Below are 19,675 nucleotides of genomic sequence, written 5' to 3'. Positions count from 1 at the left end.
CAAAAATTTAAAAATATGTATGTTTTTGATGACTTGTAGGTGAAAGTGATGGTGAGAATCTGTCCCTCACATGACACGTCGGAATCCATGTCATTCCTGAAGGTGGATCCACGGAAAAAGCAGATCACGCTTTACGACCCATCGACCAGTGGCCCTTCCAATGCGGGCCACCGGAGAGGAGCCGTGGCGGTCCCGAAGATGTTTGCCTTTGATGCGGTGTTTCCACAGGATGCTTCCCAGGTACTAGAACTGAGCACGTGAAACTAATAATTTGGCACTGCCATGGCATTTTAAATCCAGCAAGAGAATTCTTCACAGCTTTGGTTGGGGGGGAGGGGGAGGGGGTTTAAACTTTGAATCAGTTGGTTTAATTACTGGGAAGGCATGCTAATTAATAGTCAGCGCGCAAGGTCTCACGCTGTTTTAATTTAGCCCAGATGTGAAATTAAGAAGCAATATCAGCGGCGATGATTCTACTTGGTGAATACTTTCTGCTGTACCTCCTTCTGTCTTTTAAAGCAACACACACAAATTGAACTGGGGCTGCAGTTCAAACGAGATGTCCTCCTAAGGCTCCATGTGGATGAAACATTTATAAGCATGGAGTTGTCTCTGCCATTAGCAGGAAGAGCTGCACATCTAAGTAGGGGTGCATAAGGTGTTAGCTGAGTTAGCAAACTGGTGCCTTTCGTATTGCGTGTTCCGGAAGCACAGGAATCTTCTTCTCACTGAGAAAACCAGCAGTGGGAAATTATCTTCCCTAAAAGAGTTGTCCAGCTTTACCAAGATCTTCCCTGGCAATACCCTGCCCTGGATGGCCCGGGCTAGTCCGATCTCACCCAGTGGTCAACCAGCTCCTCTGGAGATCCAGTAACAGGGCATAGAGGCTAAGGCCTTCCCTTGATGTTGCCTCCTGGCTCTGGGATTCAGAGGATTAGTGCCTCAGTCACCGTGGCTAGTAGCCATTGTTAGACTTAGAGCAGTTTCGCACTAGACCTTTAATCCTGGTTTAGCCCTGTCCCCAAGCTGACATTCTACACTAGAATCATAGAGTCATGGAGTTGGTTTCTCTGATTCTAGGGTAGAATGTCAGTTTGGGGACAAGGCTAAACCAGGATTAAAGGTCTAGTGTGAAATCGGTCCTATCCTCCATGAATCTGTCTAACCCCCTTTTAAAGCTGTTTATTCCTGTGGCCATCACGGCATCCTCTGGCGGTGTGTTCCACATTTTAATCACTCTCTGTGTAAATAATTATTTCCTTTTAATCTTGGCTTCATGGAAAAGGAGACAGAATGAAACCAAACCATTATTTCACCCCCCCCCCCGCCAAACCGTCCACTGCCTCCCTCTCCTTCCTTTATTCCGCACTCCCATGTTTCCTTTTCTCCAAACTGGGGCAGAAGACTGCCCCAGGCAAAAGTGAGTACCCTTTTTCATAATCCTTGCCCTCTCCTCTTCCTAATGTGAATGCTTGATGTAAAAACAGACACACAATCGTTTAATGGTTATTCAGATACTCTACTGGCTGTACATGTTACAGAGGGTTCTGATGCACATTGTGAGGCATGTGCGTGGGCTTTTTCCAGATGGCGAGGATTTTCCACGTTGTTTTGATCACCACTATAAATGGAAAGGCATGTGTGACAGTGAAGTTCAGCACATGCCGTTTCTTCTGTCTTGATTCATCTGTAGTAATCATTCCTTCTTGGTCTCCTGCTTACAGTAACAATGAGTACAGGGAAGCCAGTTTGGTGTAGTGCAGGGGTGGCCAACGGTAGCTCTCCAGATGTTTTTTTCCCTACAACTCCCACCAGCCTCAGCCAGCATGGCCAATGGCTGGGGCTGATGGGAGTTGTAGGCAAAAAACATCTGGAGAGCTACCGTTGGCCACCCCTGGTGTAGTGGTAAAGTCTGCGGACTCTTATCTGGGAGAACGGGGTTTGATCCCCCACTTCTCCGCTTGCAGCTGCTGGAATGGCCTTGGGTCAGTCATAGCTCTGGCAGAGGTTGTCCTTGAAAAGGCAGCTGCTGTGAGAGCTCTCTCAGCCCCACCCACCTCACAGGGTGTCTGTTGTGGGGAATGAAGATAAAAAAGATTGTGAGCCGCTCTGAGACTCTGAAATTCGGAGTAGAGGGCAGGATATAAATCCAATATCTTCTTCTTTTATCCATGAGCATGAAGTTGAAGGGCTGTTATCAAACTAAGCAGTTACACATAGGGAGCAGAGAGATAACAGTTCCCAAGTAGGTGATCCGTGTACGCCACGAGAGGCCTGTTCTTGATCTCTAACCTCTCTTAGGATCTTGGGGTATTATGTTTACGCTGGACCAAACTCGTTTGGTACAGAAGATTTGCTGCTGTTCCAAGACCTTCATGGCCCCCTAAGGAAAATGTGTTGTTGGCGGGGAAGCATGCATTTGTACAGAATTTAAAGGGAGAAGCAGCGAGAGAGGAATGGATGAGTGGACCACCTTCTTGCTTCCTCAGGACATGTGGGAAACGGGGAGCGATGGCTCCCTATCACGAGATGCACAGTCTGTCCTCATACAGAAAAACCACACAAGAGGCATCTTTATCTCCCTTCAAGAAATGTGGGGACAAGAAGCTTGAGTGACTGCTGTCATTTTCATGGATTGTCTGAGAAGCTCATCTCTCTGTTCTGGTGGAGGTGGTTTCCATGGCAAAGATAAAATGGAGATCTTTTCAGCATTTTCGTTCAGGGCTCTTAAATCCCCCTCCCTCCCCAACATCTAGAAGCACTTTTTCTTGCAGCAGAGCTGCCACCATTACTGAGAAAACATGGATGAGTTATTATATTAGCCACTCGCTTGGATGGATAGCATTTCTTTTGTTACCAAGGTCATAAAATTGATACTCCATGGGAGACGGGATAATGGGATAGGAAACTATTGTAGGCTTATACAGCGGCTTTACGAGAGAGAGAAATGGAATATAGACACTAAAATAATACGGCTTAATGCCGTGAAATGTGCGAAAAGCGTCGTGTTCGGGATAATCCTTTTCACGTCAAGGCCGCGGTAAAGCGCATACCGATGCATGATCCGTAACTGGTTTCCAATCTCTCTTTCAGGCTGAGGTGTGCTCTGGAACAGTAGCAGAAGTAATCCAGTCTGTCGTGAACGGTGCAGATGGTTGCATCTTTTGCTTTGGTCATGTCAAGCTTGGTGAGCTCCCAAATTCATTACAGTTAATTACTATGTCAGCCTGGTAATTACATGCTGTCAGCTCCTGGAACAATAAACCTGGAGTATATGAATAGATTAGAATTTCTTTTTAATTAGCTTTGCAAACTTCTCCCGCTTTATTTCTACACTGGGACCTTAAGTTCTTTTTTTATATCCATTTGGAGAAAGAAAAAAGGCAACCATGTATATATATTCGGATACACGTGAGGTTCTGCAAGAAGACGCTTTCGTAAGGGACAGGTGTGACCAAATTCAAAAGATTCAAGAGGCCTTGAGAAATTAATTGGCTCTGGGTAGAAATGTTAGCCGGGACTGAGAAATTAATTGAGGGGAAGTGCCTAAGGATTAATAATAGAATAAGTAAAATCCATTCTTTTACATATTGTGTTCTCCTGTTGTCTAAAAAGCAGATGGTGTTATAGGGCAGGGGTGGCCAAACTGCGGCTCGGGAGCCACATGTGGCTCTTTCACACACATTGGTCGTTTTCGCACTCACCTTAATCAGCAGCGACGACCCTCTTCACCGCGCAGGATCTGCACGGATTTCGCACTAATTGCCGCGGAGCACCCAGAAGAGCCGGAAAGTCCCGGCGCTTTTGCGGCGCAAACGGAAACTGGTTTTTGGCGGTTTCCGTTTGCGCCGCAAAAGCGCCGGGACTTTCCGGCTCTTCTGGGTGCTCCGCGGCAATTAGTGCGAAATCCACGCAGATCCTGCGCGGTGAAGAGGGTCGTCGCTGCTGATTAAGGTGAGTGCGAAAACGACCATTGTGTGGCTCTCAAGAGGCTGAGGCTTACTCTTGAGTAAATGTGTATAGCATCAGGACCTCAATCAGCCTCTGAGTGCTGACCCATATGTAGGCAACTATATCCACCACATGTGAAGCAGGGAAAGAGCAGGAAATAGGCAGGCTTGCAAGCTCTCCTCTTCCACCACAGAGATCACCCAGACACCTAGAGTGGAGGAAGAGAGTGCAAGAGCCAAGGAAGAAAAGTGAGTACATAAGATGGCTGCACCACCAAGTCCAGTATTACGAGTTTTAATGAAAGTGTGTGGTAGTATTTATTCATGTCTTGTGGCTCTCAAACATCTGAAGTTTGAGAGCAGACCTTGAGAACAAAAGAGCGTATTGTTGGAACTCTCTGTCTGGGGCAGTGGTGCTCTGTATTCTTGGTGCTTGGGAGGGGCAACAGTGGGAGGGCTTCTAGTGTCCTGGCCCCACTGATGGACCTCTTGATGGCACCTGGGGTTTTTTTGGCCACTGTGTGACACAGAGTGTTGGACTGGATGGGCCACTGGCCTGATCCAACATGGCTTCTCTTATGTTCTTTAAGTTTATTCTTTGTGGCTCTTTCATTAAACAAGTTTGGTCACTTCTGTCCTATGGTATGGTTGAAACACAGTTCCTTGAACTTCATCCTTGCAAAGTCAGAAGGTCCCCTTGGTGGACGGAGCAACACAGGAGCATGTGGAGGATTATGGTGCTCTTGACTCAGGAGGTGGGCATGAGAAAACCCCATTGTAGGGCAGGAAAAAATCTGAAGTGTTTGCAATTCCAACTTCATTGCAAGTAAAATAGATTGTGAGAGGACCTGACCTGTCTGGTTCTTAGAGGCAGGGGTCATGTCATAGAAAAAGAGGTGCTGGCGCTCATTAGCACAACTCCTTTGTATAACTCATTTGCATATGCCACACACCCCTGACATTACAGGAAGGTGTACTAAATTGTATCAGCTCAGCATCTACCTTAAAATGCTTATTGAGTTGTCATTGTCATCATAAAATCTTACTCCCATCATACTTCTAAAATTACTTTCTCCTGTGCGGCCACAGTGGCATGATGAAGATTTCCATCTGTCTGCTTTGTATGTTTTGGTTTCCCCCCATTTTTTGGTGAAGAAAAATGTGAGAAAGTTTGTCAAATTTTAGAGTTCAGCAAAATTCTCATGGGGGGGTTGAACAATGGAGCAAGTATGGGTGGGGGTGGGGAGAAAGAAAGAGCACAAGAAAATTTAGACGTTCCGGAGCTCCGTTCCTGTGAGATCTTTTCCAAAATGAGGCCTTCTTAGAGGTATCTGAATAACCTCTTGTAGTGTCAGGTATATAGTTTAAAAGTAGCATCAGACTGTGGGGTGGACTGAGCTATCCATCTGTGGAAGGTGCTAATGGTCACTGATCTTCCCAGTTTTCCCCTCCACTCAGCAGTCTTTTCGCACCCCAGGACATTTTGTCCTGGGATCATGAAACCCATATGTAGTTATCAGGGATAGAATTCTATCAGGAACTCCTTTGCATTTTAGGCTACACACCCCTGATGTAGCCAATCCTCCAAGGCTCTTTTTTGTAAGTTCTTGGAGGACTGGCTACATCAGGGGTGTGTGGCCTAATATGCAAAGGAGCTCCTGCTAGAATTGCACCCCTGGTAGTTATAGCCATACTAGTTGGGAGGTTGCAGTGGGGATGGGGAAGAGGGCAAATTTGCTCCCTCCAGCTTCTTTCATGAGTGGTACAGCACTGATGGAAGATGAACGAAGGAACAGTTTTGCCCCCTTTCTCCTTTGTATGAAGCATCCTGACCCATGTTCCCATTACTCCATGTGGGTCCAGTGACCCTAGGAATGAACAGGCTGTCATAGTCCTGTGCCCTTCCTCTCTCCCTTGCCTGGGCCAGGCTTGGAAATGGAAGATTTCCACGACACACTGTTCATTGCCACCAAAGCTGTAACCACACATGAGGGCAGAATGAAACAAAAATGAGGAAGGAAGTACATGAGATCAAAGTTCCATTCCCCCCTCCCCCAGTTTGTTCTGAACCATGAGGCCATTTCTCTTTTTTCCCATCAGCAGAGCATTTGCTAAGGAGGCAGCCATCTTTCCTTATTCTTCATTTTTCCAATCACTTCATGAGCAGAAAGGCTTCCTTCCTTCCTTCCTTCCTTCCTTCCTTCCTTCCTTCCTTCCTTCCTTCCTTCCTTCCTTCCTTCCTTCCTTCCTTCCTTCCTTCCTTCCATCCATCTCTGTTCCTCAGGAATGTCAACACCTTGCCTTTCAAGTACCCACTCCTCATTGATGGGGGGCTGAAGGAAGTGGCTTCAGTCCATGTTCTCTCACAAGTCCATCTTACTTCCTCTACCCTCCTCCCTCACCAGCTGGTAAACACTTCCCTCAGTAAACACCCTCAGTAAACACTTCCCTCATGCTGTACTTCCTCACAAGTAAACTTCATGCTGCTCTTTGGGCATATGAATGACAACAAGAACTCACTGTTATGAAAGGGAACAAGGCTGGTAAACCCACTCCCCCTAATAAAAACGATGATAACGCACATACACGGAAGGCCTAGTCAACACCGAGGCTGTTTTTAAGTGCCTGATGGTCTGAACAAGCTCTCCCTTCCCCCTTTTCCTTCCAGGCAAATCCTACACAATGATTGGAGAAGATAATTCCACGCAGAGCCTTGGCATAGTCCCCTGCGCTATCTCATGGCTTTTCAGGTTAATCAATGAGCGCAAGGAAAAGACGGGCACTCGTTTCTCGATTCGAGTGTCTGCCGTGGAGATCAGTGGCAAAGATGAAAACCTTCAGGATTTGTTAGCCGAAGTAGCCACCGGCAGTCTACAGGATGGTCAGTCCCCTGGGGTTTATCTGCGAGAGGATCCGATATGCGGGACTCAGGTACAGTATCTCAAGGCGCTTTGAGAAAGTGCGGGGTAGCCTTGTATCCTGTCAGAAAGTTCCTTTTATCTGACAACAACTCACACTCTTAAAAAAAAGAAGAGTTCTGTTTTAATTGCTTTAAGAAAAAATTACACCCCTTCCACTCTCCCCAGATCTCAGAGTATACATGTTTGTTCCCATTAACAGCCTTGAGGCTTGCCCGCTTCAGAAAGGAGGACTCGTTGTCCCTGTATTAATTTGTTGTTTTCCCGTTCCAGCTTCAAAATCAAAGCGAATTAAGGGCTCCCACAGCAGAGAAAGCCGCTTTTTACCTCGATGCAGCTCTGGCAGCCCGAAGCACTAGCAAACCAGAGTGCGACGAAGAGGATCGGAGGAATTCACACATGCTCTTCACCCTCCATATCTATCAGTACCGCATGGAGAAGAGCGGTAAAGGGGGCAGTAAGTTGGTCTGGCTGTAAATCAGTTTATTCTGGCATGGGATCTAGAAAATTTATTTATATTGTAAACCCAGAATCAAAGCAGAAACTGATTAATATTAACCAAGACAGCTCTGCTAATGAACTGGGCAACTGGGTCCTTAAAAGGTTAAGGCAAGACTTTGAAGTTTCACCTGAGATAACCTCAATATTGACTTCAGTTCTGCTGTTGCATTTATGCATTACCTATTAATCCCCCCGTTCTCCAAGGAGCTCGTGGCTCTGCTGTTTTAAACTCAAGTTTTAAACAAGGTATGTTAGGTAATGACTGGTGCTTGTGCAGGGGACTACCTTTACCTTTTTAGGATAGACTGAAGTTCACCCAGTGAGCGTCATGGCTGAATGGGGATTTGAACCCTGGTCTCTTGGTTCCCAGTTGAACATTTATTTATTTATTTTTGTTAATTTGTATTCTGCCCTTTCCCGCAAATGGACTCAGGGTGGATAATGACAAAAGTTAAAACAATTAAAAACTGCAAACTAAAACCATAAAATATACAATAAAACAAATAACATATATGTCATGGCGGCAGTTTCGATTGGGTGCAGTCTATATATCAGTGCAGCAGTAGGCCTAGAGATGGAATAATAAATTAAGATAAGATTAAAATAAGATTGCATCATGACAGGCAAGGGAAGCCAGGCAGATGGAGTAAGGACGTCCGCTGCCTCAACCAAAGGCCCAGTGGAATAGCTCCATCTTGCAGGCCCTGCGGAATGGCATTAAATCAGGTAGGGCCCAGATCTCCACAGGGAGCTGATTCCACCAGGCTGGGGCCAAGGCCAAGAAGGCCCCGGCTGAGGCAAGCTGAATATCTTTCAGGCCAGGGACAGTCAGAAGATGCTGCAATGTGGAATGCTTCCCCTACACAGTAACCCCGGAACGTTAACCCTTATACCACACTGTCTCCAACAGCAGTTCTCTGGGTGCATGTAAATAGGGGCAAGCAGCACATCAGTTCATTGGGATCTGGGTAATGCGATGGGAATGCGTATCCAGGTGTGCATCTGCATGTCCACCATGAGGCCACATCTGCCTGTAGATTCCTCTCACTGGATCAGTGCAATTACATGCGGCTGCAGATGCTTCCATCACCCTGACTGCTGAGATGTCCACTTTTGTTTCCTTGCGTTGTCTGATATCATTGTGTCCTATATAGCTGTTACGTTTTGCTGCTTGCATATAGATATAGAGTACTGGGAACCATCACTAGTCCTGGAATTTGGAGAGTTCTTACAGTTCTCATCCTGGAAAAAGTAATTAGAAGAAAACAGCCTTATTGATTACAATTAATGATCCAGCCAACCAGCCTCTTGAGAGCAGTCATGTTCAAACTCCCTAAACTATTTTCTCAAGTATCGGTATTTCTTTGTGCCATATGTTGGTTTGTGACGGTTTGAGTTTCACAAGTCCGCTGTGCACTGTTTTTTAAAAAGTTTTTTTAAAAAACCCCACAAGTCTTTAAAAGAAACCAACACTTCTGTGTGTTAAATTGGTTTTCAAACTTCCATTTATTCCTCATCCCCAGTCCATTCATTACCTCTGATCAGGGGTGGAATTCTAGCAGGAGCTCCTTTGCATATTTGGCCACACCCCCTGATGTAGCCAATCCTCCAAGGGCTTACAGGGCTCTTTTATGTAAGGTCTTGGAGGATTGGCTACATCAGGAGTGTGTGGCCTAATATGCAAAGGAGCTCCTGATAGAATTCCACCTCTGCCTTCGATGATTCCTCTGTACTTTTTCCGTTGCATCCTTAAGCTGGAATGACCAGCATGGATCCGATTGCTCAGGGTGGGAATTCAGTGCTTCTATTAGCTTGTTTTCTGTAAATGTGACACAATGGCCTGATGGTTATATAGGGTGGAATGATACCTGTTTTCTGAAGTTCTTCAGTCCTCCTCCCATTAATACAGTAACCCGAAATAGGGCACACATGGGGCACCCTGCCACCCACCAATGTGTTTCTTGTCACCCAAAGCAAAGAGGCAATCCTGGCTTTCCTGTACCTTGCTGGTCCCAGGAGGCATCACCTTTGGGTATGCAGGGAACACCCCGGTCAGAACTGGTTTTCCACATCATTGGAGAATACTTGGGTTGGAATTTTCCAGTTTTTTGTAGTTTCCCCCATTTTGTGATGGTGCTCGCTGTCCTGTCTAAAAACACTAAAAGTAACCACAGACTTATTGGTGTCAGGGAATCTCCTTGTTAAGGGGTGGAATTCTAGCAGGAGCTCCTTTGCATATTAAGCCACCCCCCCCCCCCAATGTAGCCAGTCCTCCAAGAGCTTACAAGCTCTTTTTTGTAAGCTCTTGGAGGATTGGCTGCATCAGGGGTGTGTGGTCTAATATGCAAAGGAGCTCCTGCTAGAATTCCGCCCCTGCCCTCGATATTCAGTTTCTTCTGTCACATGGATTGCGTCTGCCACTTCAAACTGGATTAGTGAGTTACCTGTGCTTTTGTTGTTTTTGTTTTGTTTTTTTAGTGTCAGGAGGCCGCAGCCGTTTACATCTCATCGACCTCGGAAGCTGCGAGAAGGTATTAAGCAAGAGCCGAGACGGAGGAGGTTCTCTCTGCCTTTCCCTTTCTGCCTTGGGCAGTGTCATTCTAGCCTTAATCAACGGTGCCAAGCATGTGCCATACAAGTAAGTAAATCAGTCTACCCTTCCGTTTATGCCAAGCCGATCGGACTGCTTGCCTCTGACTTGATTTTTAGATTGCTTTTCAAAGTTCTGCCGGTTGTATATAGGCAGTATCCAGTGGTGGCTTAAAAGTGATGCCCTTCCAAGACTTCCTACTTCCTCCTCAGAGAAGTTAGAAGGAAATTCAGTTGACTCTTGAGGGCAACTCTTGCAATTCACTCCATCTGAGGCTGAGCTGGAATTGGGGGGTGGGGTACTTCTGAATGGTTTCTCTTCTGGTGGAAAACGGCCTCCCACTTCGATAGAAATTTGAGGAGTCTATCAAATGGGAGCAGGAATGTTCTCTCTCATTCAGAATGAAGGTGGGAATTATCACTTTTACTTGACTTTGTGGTGTTGTCCTGCAACCAGATTGGCTTGACTACAAGGCACCAGGCAGAATAATATAGCCAGCAGGGCAAAGAGACTGCCCCCTGCCAAAGTAACAAAGCCACTGAAAAGGGGCAGAAATTGGGGCAAAATGTGCAAAAAATATAAAAATGATTATGTTGAGAGCGGGCTTTTATACAACATTTAAGGCCTCTCAAAAATCCCTATTCCGAATCATTTTCTCACAAAATTTCAGCTCATCCTGAATTTTGTCCTCTGTTTGGCCAGGGTAAGGAACCATTTGGTTGGATAACTTCGAGATCGTTGGTCTTTCCAAATACCTTGTGATGGCACTCGTTGGCTTTACTTCATCATTTTTGTATAGGGTGGCCCCACATTTTAGTCTAGAATAGGGATTCCCAGCTTTTTTGACCCTGTGGGCAACTCTGGAATTTTGAGAGGGGATGGAGTGTGCCACCCCAAAATGGCTGCCACAGGTGGCAGAGCCAAATGCAATACTTGCCGCCTCACACCTCTTGTGAAGCAAGAGAGCCTGAAGGGGGAATGAAGCCACACACTTGCTGAGCAAAGCCCCGCTGCTTGCCAGTCCTCCTGATCTTCCATTGTGAAAACTCTTTTCATTTTAATGAGGGCAACCAGTGATAAACACCGCCTTACAATGGCTTTGCCAACCATCCACTTTCTGAAAAATTCAACAGGTGCCAAGAGAAGTATTGGTGGATGCCGCAGGTGCTGTGTGGGAAACCCTGGTCCAGAATAAAGAATGTTTGGGGTGGGTCACATTATACAGATTGCAGTTTTGCTTTGAGAGATCAAGTTCAGATCTCAGGTGAGTCTCTTCTCAAATGGGAATGATGCGCAGTGAAAGAGAGAACCATAAATATCTCCAATCATTCTTTGTGCTTCTGCTGTACTCCACAGGGACAACAAACTGACCATGCTACTGAGGGAATCTCTTGGGAACATCAACTGCAGAACAACCATGATAGCTCATATATCGGATTCACCAGCCAATCATGCAGACACCCTCAGCACCATCCAGCTTGCCTCACGCATTCACAGAATGAGGAAGAAGAAATCCAAGGTTGGTGTAGAACAGCAATCAAATAGTGTTCTATCAGGCAGGGGTGGAATTCTAGCAGGAGCTCCTTTGCATATTAGGCCACACCCCCCTGATGTAACCAATCCTCCAAGAGCTTACAAGGCTTTTTTGTAAGCTCTTGGAAGATTGGCTATATCAGGGGTGTGTGACCTAATATGCAAAGGAGCTCCTGCTAGAATTTCACCCCTGCATTAGGAAAGTGTTTCTTGAGAGGGAAGAAGAGATTCCTAGACAGTAAGCTTGAGTTGCCTGCTGCTGACTCATAAACAGTGGTGCTGATTAACACTTCTGGATGTCAAGATGCTAGATATGGATAGCAGCATCTCTTGCGCTGAACGAATCCATTAGTCGTTCCATCTCTCTGGCTTGCTTTGAACCAAAATAAGAAATGTGGCTTCCTATGTCAAGAGAATTGTCAGCTCTCGGAAGCTATGCAGGGATGACTCTTGCAAGAACTGGGGCAAGCTTTATTCATCTACCTCTCTGAATATCCTCCATGCTCCCAGTAGGGGTCAAGCCACCAGTAGTCGTCATGACTTCCAGGTGCACACACACGGACATAAAATGCAAAAAAGAGGAGAGAGAATGTCTGTTGCAATGTTTAGATGTGAGATGCTGCGGGCAGCAAACTACTGCCCCTGCCTTGGAGCTGTATAGCACCACTCTTGCTTCAGGGTCAGAAGCTGGGAGGCCAGACTTATTTGAAAAGAGCTGGTAGGCATGGTTGAAAATTTGAAGCATGACTTTGGTGCTTTAGATCAGTGTGACCACAGGGTGTCAAGCAGTTATTCTCTTGTGAATGCATTTAATGTTTTAACAGTACTTTTTTTTTTTTTTACAATTAACAGTATGCATCAAGCTCATCTGGAGGAGAAAGTTCATGTGAAGAGGGCCACATACGAAAGCCACACCTGAGACCATTTCACCCAAGGACCATCGCTCTTGACCCTGACATTCCTGTACTGAATTTATCCAGTGAGCCTGATTATTCTTCAAGCAGCGAACAGTCCTGCGATACAGTCATCTATGTCGGTCCCAACGGTACAGCTTTGTCAGACCGGGAACTAACAGATAACGAAGGCCCTCCAGAGTTTGTTCCCATAATCCCTTCCCTGAACAAGAAAAGAAGCAAAGACAACTCTGCTCTGGCTAAAAGCTCAGACAGAGACCATTTCAAGTGCAACACTTTTGCAGAGTTGCAGGAGAGGCTGGAATGCATTGATGGAAGCGAGGAGCCCATTAAGTTTCCTTGCGGGGAGACTCCTGTTGCACCTTGCAGCAACACAGTTCCAGGAGGTACAGAAAATGGACAGTCTAAATCAAAATCACCTTCTCCCCCCGGAGCATTTAAAAAGGGAGTGTTGCAGGAACCGGGGCCTCCTAAAAAAGGGCATAACGTTTACTTCCAGCAAAATGGTGGCTGCCCTGAGAAGAAAGGGGTTTCTTTAAAAACTGAACACACCAAACAGCAAACCATGCCAGAAAGCAACAAGGTGGATTTGGATGGGGAAAAGAAGACCATGGCTGATTCCTACCAGTTGCCAACATGTACCGCTTTTATTAACCAAGAGCAAAACCAAGCTGTTGCCGAACCGGTTGTAAAAGAGAAATCTTCGCATGTGAAAAGACCTTTACCCAGCCCTGCTCCTCCACCTCCACAGCAGCAGCCATCTCTGCTGAATGCCAAGCAAACCCATGTGCCGTTTGATCGTAGTCATGCAGTCCGAACACCACCTGTGGGAATGAGTAAGCAACCGGCTAATGAATGCGAACCCAGCCCTGAAGGAAGCACATTTTCGGCAAGCAACGTCAACACAGAGCACCAAGGGGAGGGTATAGAAGTCCACAGATTCCGGTCATCCTTCCGGGGGAAATGCTTTGACCGGGATATACTGACAACAACGGTGACTTTGCAGCAGCCCGTGGAGCTCAACGGGGAGGATGAGCTTGTCTTTACTGTCGTCGAGGAACTCTCCATCAGCGGTATTTTGGATAATGGAAGGCCAGCGAGCATCATCAGCTTTAACAGTGACTGCTCTCTGCAAGCCCTCGCATCTGGCTCTAGGCCCGTGAGCATCATTAGCAGTATAAATGATGAGTTTGATGCCTATACCTCCCAGGCGAGTGCCTCAGGGGTCAACATCGATATTGTGGTGCCCTTTGCTGAGAACCCATTCTCGAGCAGCAGCAGACGTTCCTCCATCAGTTCATGGCTAAGCGAAGTCAGTATCTGTACAATCGAGAGTGACGGGGGCCAATCAGGCAATGGTTTCCTTGCTCAGGCATCTTACGGCTGTCCCGAGTCTGAGGAACCTTTTAACCTGGGTGGTCCTAATGGCCCTGTACTGTTAAAAGCCACTCTGAATGACAGTGGGTTTTGTTTTTCAGAACTGGAGAGTGAGAGCATAAATTCAGGCAAAATGTCTTCAGACGTCCACAGAAGCCCTCAGAACCCTGACGTTACCAAAGCATCTCTGACAGAAAGTGCTCTTTGTGTCACCGATCAGCCAGCAAAAGTTAAGCCTTCTAACTCGCCAAATACACCAGTGATTGAAACAATTCACTCCAGTCTTCCCCGGAGAACAAAAACTACCTCATCTTCAATCCACAACAATACCACCCTCAGTTGTAAGGAACTGCAAAAGCCACGCGTGATGTTTGAAGATCCTTGGCTGGTTCGTACAGACAATCACTTGGAAGCAAAACCGACAGACCCTTTGCTCTTTCCAAATTCTCACATGTTGAGCACTGAGAAGCAGCCGGTGAAGTCTGTCCAACATTTAGGTGGTTCAGCTAAGCCAACAAAATCCCAGACCATGCTTGCATGTTCCCAGAGGGTTGTAGATGGTTGTGAAATGGCCTCCAAGTCTTCCAGTGGAGCTGCTAAAAAGTCTGAAGGCATCACAAAGATGCCACAGCTCAAAAGAGGAGCCACCACACTTGGCGTGGTTCCCGTGACACGTGGCAATTGTGTAAGTTCTGAAGGCATGAGCAGAGGAAGCACCGAAGCTGGTTTTGCCACCAGTAGCCTGAAAAAGAAGAATGTGCAACAAAAATCAAGTATGTTACCCCGGCCAAGCGGGACAATACCTCCGGCGCCTCCTGTCCGTAAATCGAGCCTTGAGCAGAAAAATGGCGGGATACCAAATGGTGGTGGAAAAGGTACGGGACTAGACTCTGTTAGGGCTACTCTGGGGAAAGCCGAGGATGAGGTTGATTTGCAGTTGAGAGTTGGGTCATGTGCTCCTGAAAGCGCCAGCAACAAATGCAACTTCAGGGGAGATCACTCTTTGCCAAAAGCAACATCGAGTTTGAAGGCAAAGACATCGAAAAGTGAAACCGCCCATCGCTATGGGAGCCACATGTCACTTGAAAGATGTGATAGTTTGACATCCGTCGGGTCCAAGGCTGCAGCGACTAAGGAAAACGGCAGTGGTAGCATTAGCAATGGCCGGGGTGGTCGGTTGGTTCCAAGGCTGGGGGTTCCCCCCGCCCCTTCTGGTATTACATCACCTCCGTCGTATACCTCACCTTTACCCTGCAAAAATAACCAGGCAAAAAGCGGAGTGAGCCAGAAGGCTCCAGCCAGTGGGAATAAGAGCCGCAGCCTTTCAGCCAGTGGGTCCAAGTCCCTGAGCTCCTCTGTGAAGTCATTAGCTCAGTCTGTTGGGAAGACGTCTAGCATCCCTCTGAGTGGGAAAGCAGCCCCACGCTCTGTGCAGGGGGCCAGCAGCAAACCGTGCCGGGGAACGATTATGGGAACCAAGCAAGCCATTCGGGCAGCCAACAGCCGTGTGAACGAGCTGGCCTCGGGCAGTTCGGTCAAGATGGGCCATTTCCGAGGTTCGACCGATTCAGATAGCGGCAACGACAGTGGGATTAACCTTAGCGATGAGAAGTCACAGGTCTTGGTGCTGCCATCCCCGTACAGCAAGATTACTGCCCCGCGGCGGCCCCAGCGGTACAGCAGCGGGCATGGGAGTGACAACAGCAGCGTCTTAAGCGGGGAGCTGCCGCCAGCAATGGGCAGAACAGCTCTTTTTTACCATAGCGGTGGCAGTAGCGGCTACGAGAGCATGATCCGTGACAGCGAAGCCACTGGCAGTGCATCTTCAGCACATGATTCCATGAGCGAAAGCGGGATATCGTCACCAGGTCGCTTGAGAAGTTTGAAATCCCCGAAGAAAAGATCAACAGGTAACACCTCCCTGAGAATATTTTTCAAAGCTTCCTTGGAATTTAACTGAGCCATGCATAGCGCATCAGTTTTGTAGTCCACTGCATGGTTAATCGGTGGCAGTGGAAAATGCCAACGAATCACAGCTGATTTATGGTAACCCCATAGGGATTTCAAAGCAAGAGTCAGACAAGGTGTTTTACCATTGCCTGCCTCTTCATAGCAACCCTGGACTTCCTTGGTGGTCTCCCATCCAAGTACTAACCAGAGATGGCCCTGCTTGGTTTCTGATGAGATTGGGCTACCCTAGGCTATCTAGATCATGGCCTGATTAGACTGCCCCATCTGTCCCCCAAAACAGGAAACAGTTTGCAAGCTGCATGTAGTAATACAGCTTGATTTGAATCCAGTAGCACCATAGACAACAAGATTTTTAGGATATAAGCTTTGGACAGTCAAATCTCCCCTTGTCAGATTCTAAAGCTCATAACCCCAAAATCTCTACAGTGCTACTGAACTCAGATTACTGAAGGGGATAGATTAGGGAAGATTGGGTGGGAGTTCTGCAGATTCTACAGGGGGCACTACCCTTTCTCTCCCCCCCCCCAACTGGCTATGGTCCTGCTACACCCTGAAACGTTATAATATATATGAGTCACGAGTAGTATATTGAGGTATAAGGTCAATATTCCTGGTCCTAAAGATAGCTTTTTGATTCTCAAGTCCTATCAAATGCGTATTAGCGATTGATGGATTATTTAGGGCCGGTTGTTACTTGATGGGATAGATGTGGTTGTTTCTCCCATTTGACTGCCCCACGCTGCCCCAGACATGCTAGATCTAGTGTCAGGGGCTGATGTGAACCCGAGTATTGGCCCATCCACAAGGGAATCATGGGAAAGCAACCATCAGCCCCTGTGCGGCCCCTGAAACACAACAGTTAGTAGCAGAATGAATGGATGCATGCAGCAGTCCATGATGTAGGAGATTCCTGCTGGAAAAGCTGCTCTAAGGAGGCCCTTGAGCTTAAGGTAGACCAGTCTTGAGTGCAGCTTTCATTACAAAGCTAATTAACTTGATCCTGTTCAGAAGGAAGTCCCATTGATTGATTTCTAACTCTGACCCCCCCATTACCAGCAACTTTCTTAATCACCTTCTCTAACCTCAGTAGAGATTCTGGCAACCCCTATCTACCTTGGAATTCGTAATTTTAAAAATATACTCCAAAAAACCCCCTCCAACCTGCTGTTGTTTATCATTGTAATTGCAACATACCAGTCTAGCGGGTCTTTGGATCGACATATTCACCAAGTGAAAATTAAAGCGAGAGAAAAGAATTTGGTTTTTAAAAAATCCCAGGGCACTAAACTTTGTGATTAATGCTGCTAATTAACGACAGACCTGAGGCTTTCATTAGTTTTACAATGTATTTAGGGAAACAATTGAAATTAGAAATAGATTGAAGATACACTGGTTTTATCAGGTCTGAACAGCTTCTTTGACATCACCGTTCACTCCTTTCAACATTTGGGGGAGAGGCTGCTGTTTATTGGAAGAGCCCCTGCTTGGCATATAGAAAGTCCCAAGTTCAATTCCTGGCATCTCTAGTTAAAAAAGGACCAGGCAATAGCTGATGTGAAAGACCTCAGCCTGAGGTCATTGAGAGTACTGCCGGTCCAAGTAGGTAATACTGATTTTGATGGGCCAACGATCTGGTTCATGTGTGATAGAAGTGATATGAGAAGTTTTATGTAATTGGGAAGGGCCAAGCCAGATTGAAGGGCAAACTGGTTCCATGGAGTCTAGAAGCATATCTTGCTAAAGTAATGTTGGGCTGATTTCCCCCCCAGGAAGAAAAATGACTATTGCACAAAAAGAAACACCTTGACAGAGGTGACAATATTGGGTTGATCCATCCAGCTTAAAAGGTTTTTTTTAAAACCATGTTCTCTCTTTCATTTTCACTTGACGAATCAGTCAATCATAAGGCTCGCTAGATTGGTACTTTCCGATTACAGCAATAAACGTGGCATGTTCAAGGGATTTTTAAAAAGTATATATTTTAAAATGACGAATCCCCTTTTCTGTCAGCGGAAAATTTGGTTGGATCCACCCCATTAACATGCACACAACTGATCTGAATCCCAGAAGTTCTTCAAGTGCAAAAGCATTTAGTGCAGGCCACAAAATAACCATCTTTATAATATCTAAATGACTTGCACTCTTAGGTTTAGAACAGGGATTTTTAAAGAAAAAAAAATTAACATTTGCCTAGCTCAGAGGGGGGGGACCTCTTGATTTATTTACATTGTGTTGCACAGATGGCTTATGTTTATGCTTTAAAAGTGGGTATAGACAGTTGTTTGGTGTAGTGGTTAATTGTGCAGACTCTTATGTAGGAGAACTGGGTTTGATTCCCCACTTCTCCACTTGCAGCTGCTGGAATGGCCTTGGGTCAGCCATAACTCTGGCAGAGGTTGTCCTTGAAAGGGCAGCTGCTGTGAGAGCCCTCTCAGCCCCACCTTCCTCACAGGGTGTCTGTTGTGGGGGGGGGGGGAGATAAAGGAGATTGTGAGCCACTCTGAGATTCAGAGTGGAGGGCGAGATATAAATCCAATATCTTCATCTTCTTCTTGTTGTTTGAAAGCATTGTCAGGTCAAGAGGGGACTGGATAAACATATGGAGTAGAGGTCCATCAGTGGCCATTAGCCACAGGGTATAGATGGAACGCTCAGTCTGGGGCAAGTGATGCTCTGTATTCTTGGTGCTTGGGGGTGGACAGTGGGACAGCTTCTAGTGTCCTGGCCCCACTGGTGGACCTCCTGATGGCACCTGGGTTTTTTGGCCACTGTGTGACAGAGTGTTGGACTGGATAGGCCCTTAGCCTGATCCAACATGGCTTCCTTTGTGTTCTTATGTCACAGCTGACTCAGGGCAATCCCATAGGGCTTTTCAAGTCAAGAGATGAACAGAGGTGATTTTCAATTGCCTGCCTCTGCCCAGTCACCGTGGGTTTCCTTGGTGGTCTCCCACCACATACTAACCGAGGCCAAATCTGCTTAGCTTCCAAGATCTGATGAGATCGGGCCAGCCTGGGCCATCCAGGTCAGGCCGGCATGGTCAGTTGTTAGGCTAGTGTAAATACTATGGAAGTTCTGTCATCTTCAAAACCAGCACAGATTTCCAATTAAGCCATTTGGCAGTTTTTAAGCAAAGTCTTAGATGGCCATCTGTGCCAGCAGTGCTGATTCTGTGACTCACTAGGAATTTAGGCAGAGAGTGAGAGGGAGGGCAGGAAGGGATGAATCAGTGCCCTTTCTTATATGCTCAGGGTAATGCCAAATGGCCACTTTGCAGTAAGGAAGAAATTTTCCTCCGGGCCAAATTGGCCAAGGGATTCTGGCAGGGGCGGGTGGGGCGTTTGGACTAGATCAGGGGTGTCAAACTCATTTGTTATGAGGGCCAGATTTGACATAAATGAGACCTTGTTGGGCCAGGTCATCTCAGGCCAGAAGTAGCAGAGATATGAGCCCCATGGCACAGAGTGGTAAAGCTGCAGTACTTCAGTCCTAAGATCTGCTCACGACCTGAGTTCAAACCCAGCAGAAGCTGGGTTCAGGTAGCCGGCTCAAGGTTGACTCAGCCTTCCATCCTTCCGAGGTCGGTAAAATGAGTACCCAGCTTGCTGGGGAAGGCAATGGCAAACCACCCCATTAAAAATCTGCCATGAAAACATGAAAGCAACGTCATCCCAGAGTCAGAAACAACTGGTGCTTTCACAGGAGACTACCTTTACCTTTAGCAGAGATATAAACTTTTTAAAGGACAGACAAACATGATTAAAGATTTTTTAAAAACCCCTTAAAATGAAACATGCTTAAATTAAAACATTAGCACTTGTTGGTGTTAAAGGTGCTTTCTTTGCATTTCTCCTATGGGATCCAGAGAACTGAGGAAAGGAAGCTCTGGCTCTTTCCCTCTCTCCCCAGGAGACCAGGAGG

At 46.5% G+C, this 19,675-nt stretch overlaps 1 protein-coding gene across 1 annotated transcript in view; it reads left to right on the top strand.

Moving 5' to 3' along the window:
* The window catches only part of KIF26A (kinesin family member 26A), a 268,133-nt gene that overhangs the window by 237,602 nt on the left and 10,856 nt on the right, over window positions 1-19,675 (top strand). The window contains exons 6-12 of the mRNA XM_060261583.1: window positions 40-240; window positions 3,094-3,187; window positions 6,619-6,881; window positions 7,142-7,325; window positions 9,848-10,007; window positions 11,316-11,478; window positions 12,345-15,693. Of these exons, the coding sequence (XP_060117566.1) occupies window positions 40-240; window positions 3,094-3,187; window positions 6,619-6,881; window positions 7,142-7,325; window positions 9,848-10,007; window positions 11,316-11,478; window positions 12,345-15,693 (4,414 nt within the window). The remainder of the gene's footprint in view (window positions 1-39; window positions 241-3,093; window positions 3,188-6,618; window positions 6,882-7,141; window positions 7,326-9,847; window positions 10,008-11,315; window positions 11,479-12,344; window positions 15,694-19,675) is intronic.

The sequence above is a fragment of the Heteronotia binoei genome, chromosome 21 (genome assembly GCF_032191835.1).
Source record: "Heteronotia binoei isolate CCM8104 ecotype False Entrance Well chromosome 21, APGP_CSIRO_Hbin_v1, whole genome shotgun sequence".
Classification (NCBI taxonomy): Eukaryota; Metazoa; Chordata; class Lepidosauria; order Squamata; family Gekkonidae; genus Heteronotia; species Heteronotia binoei.
This window is presented reverse-complemented; position numbering and strand designations above follow the sequence as displayed.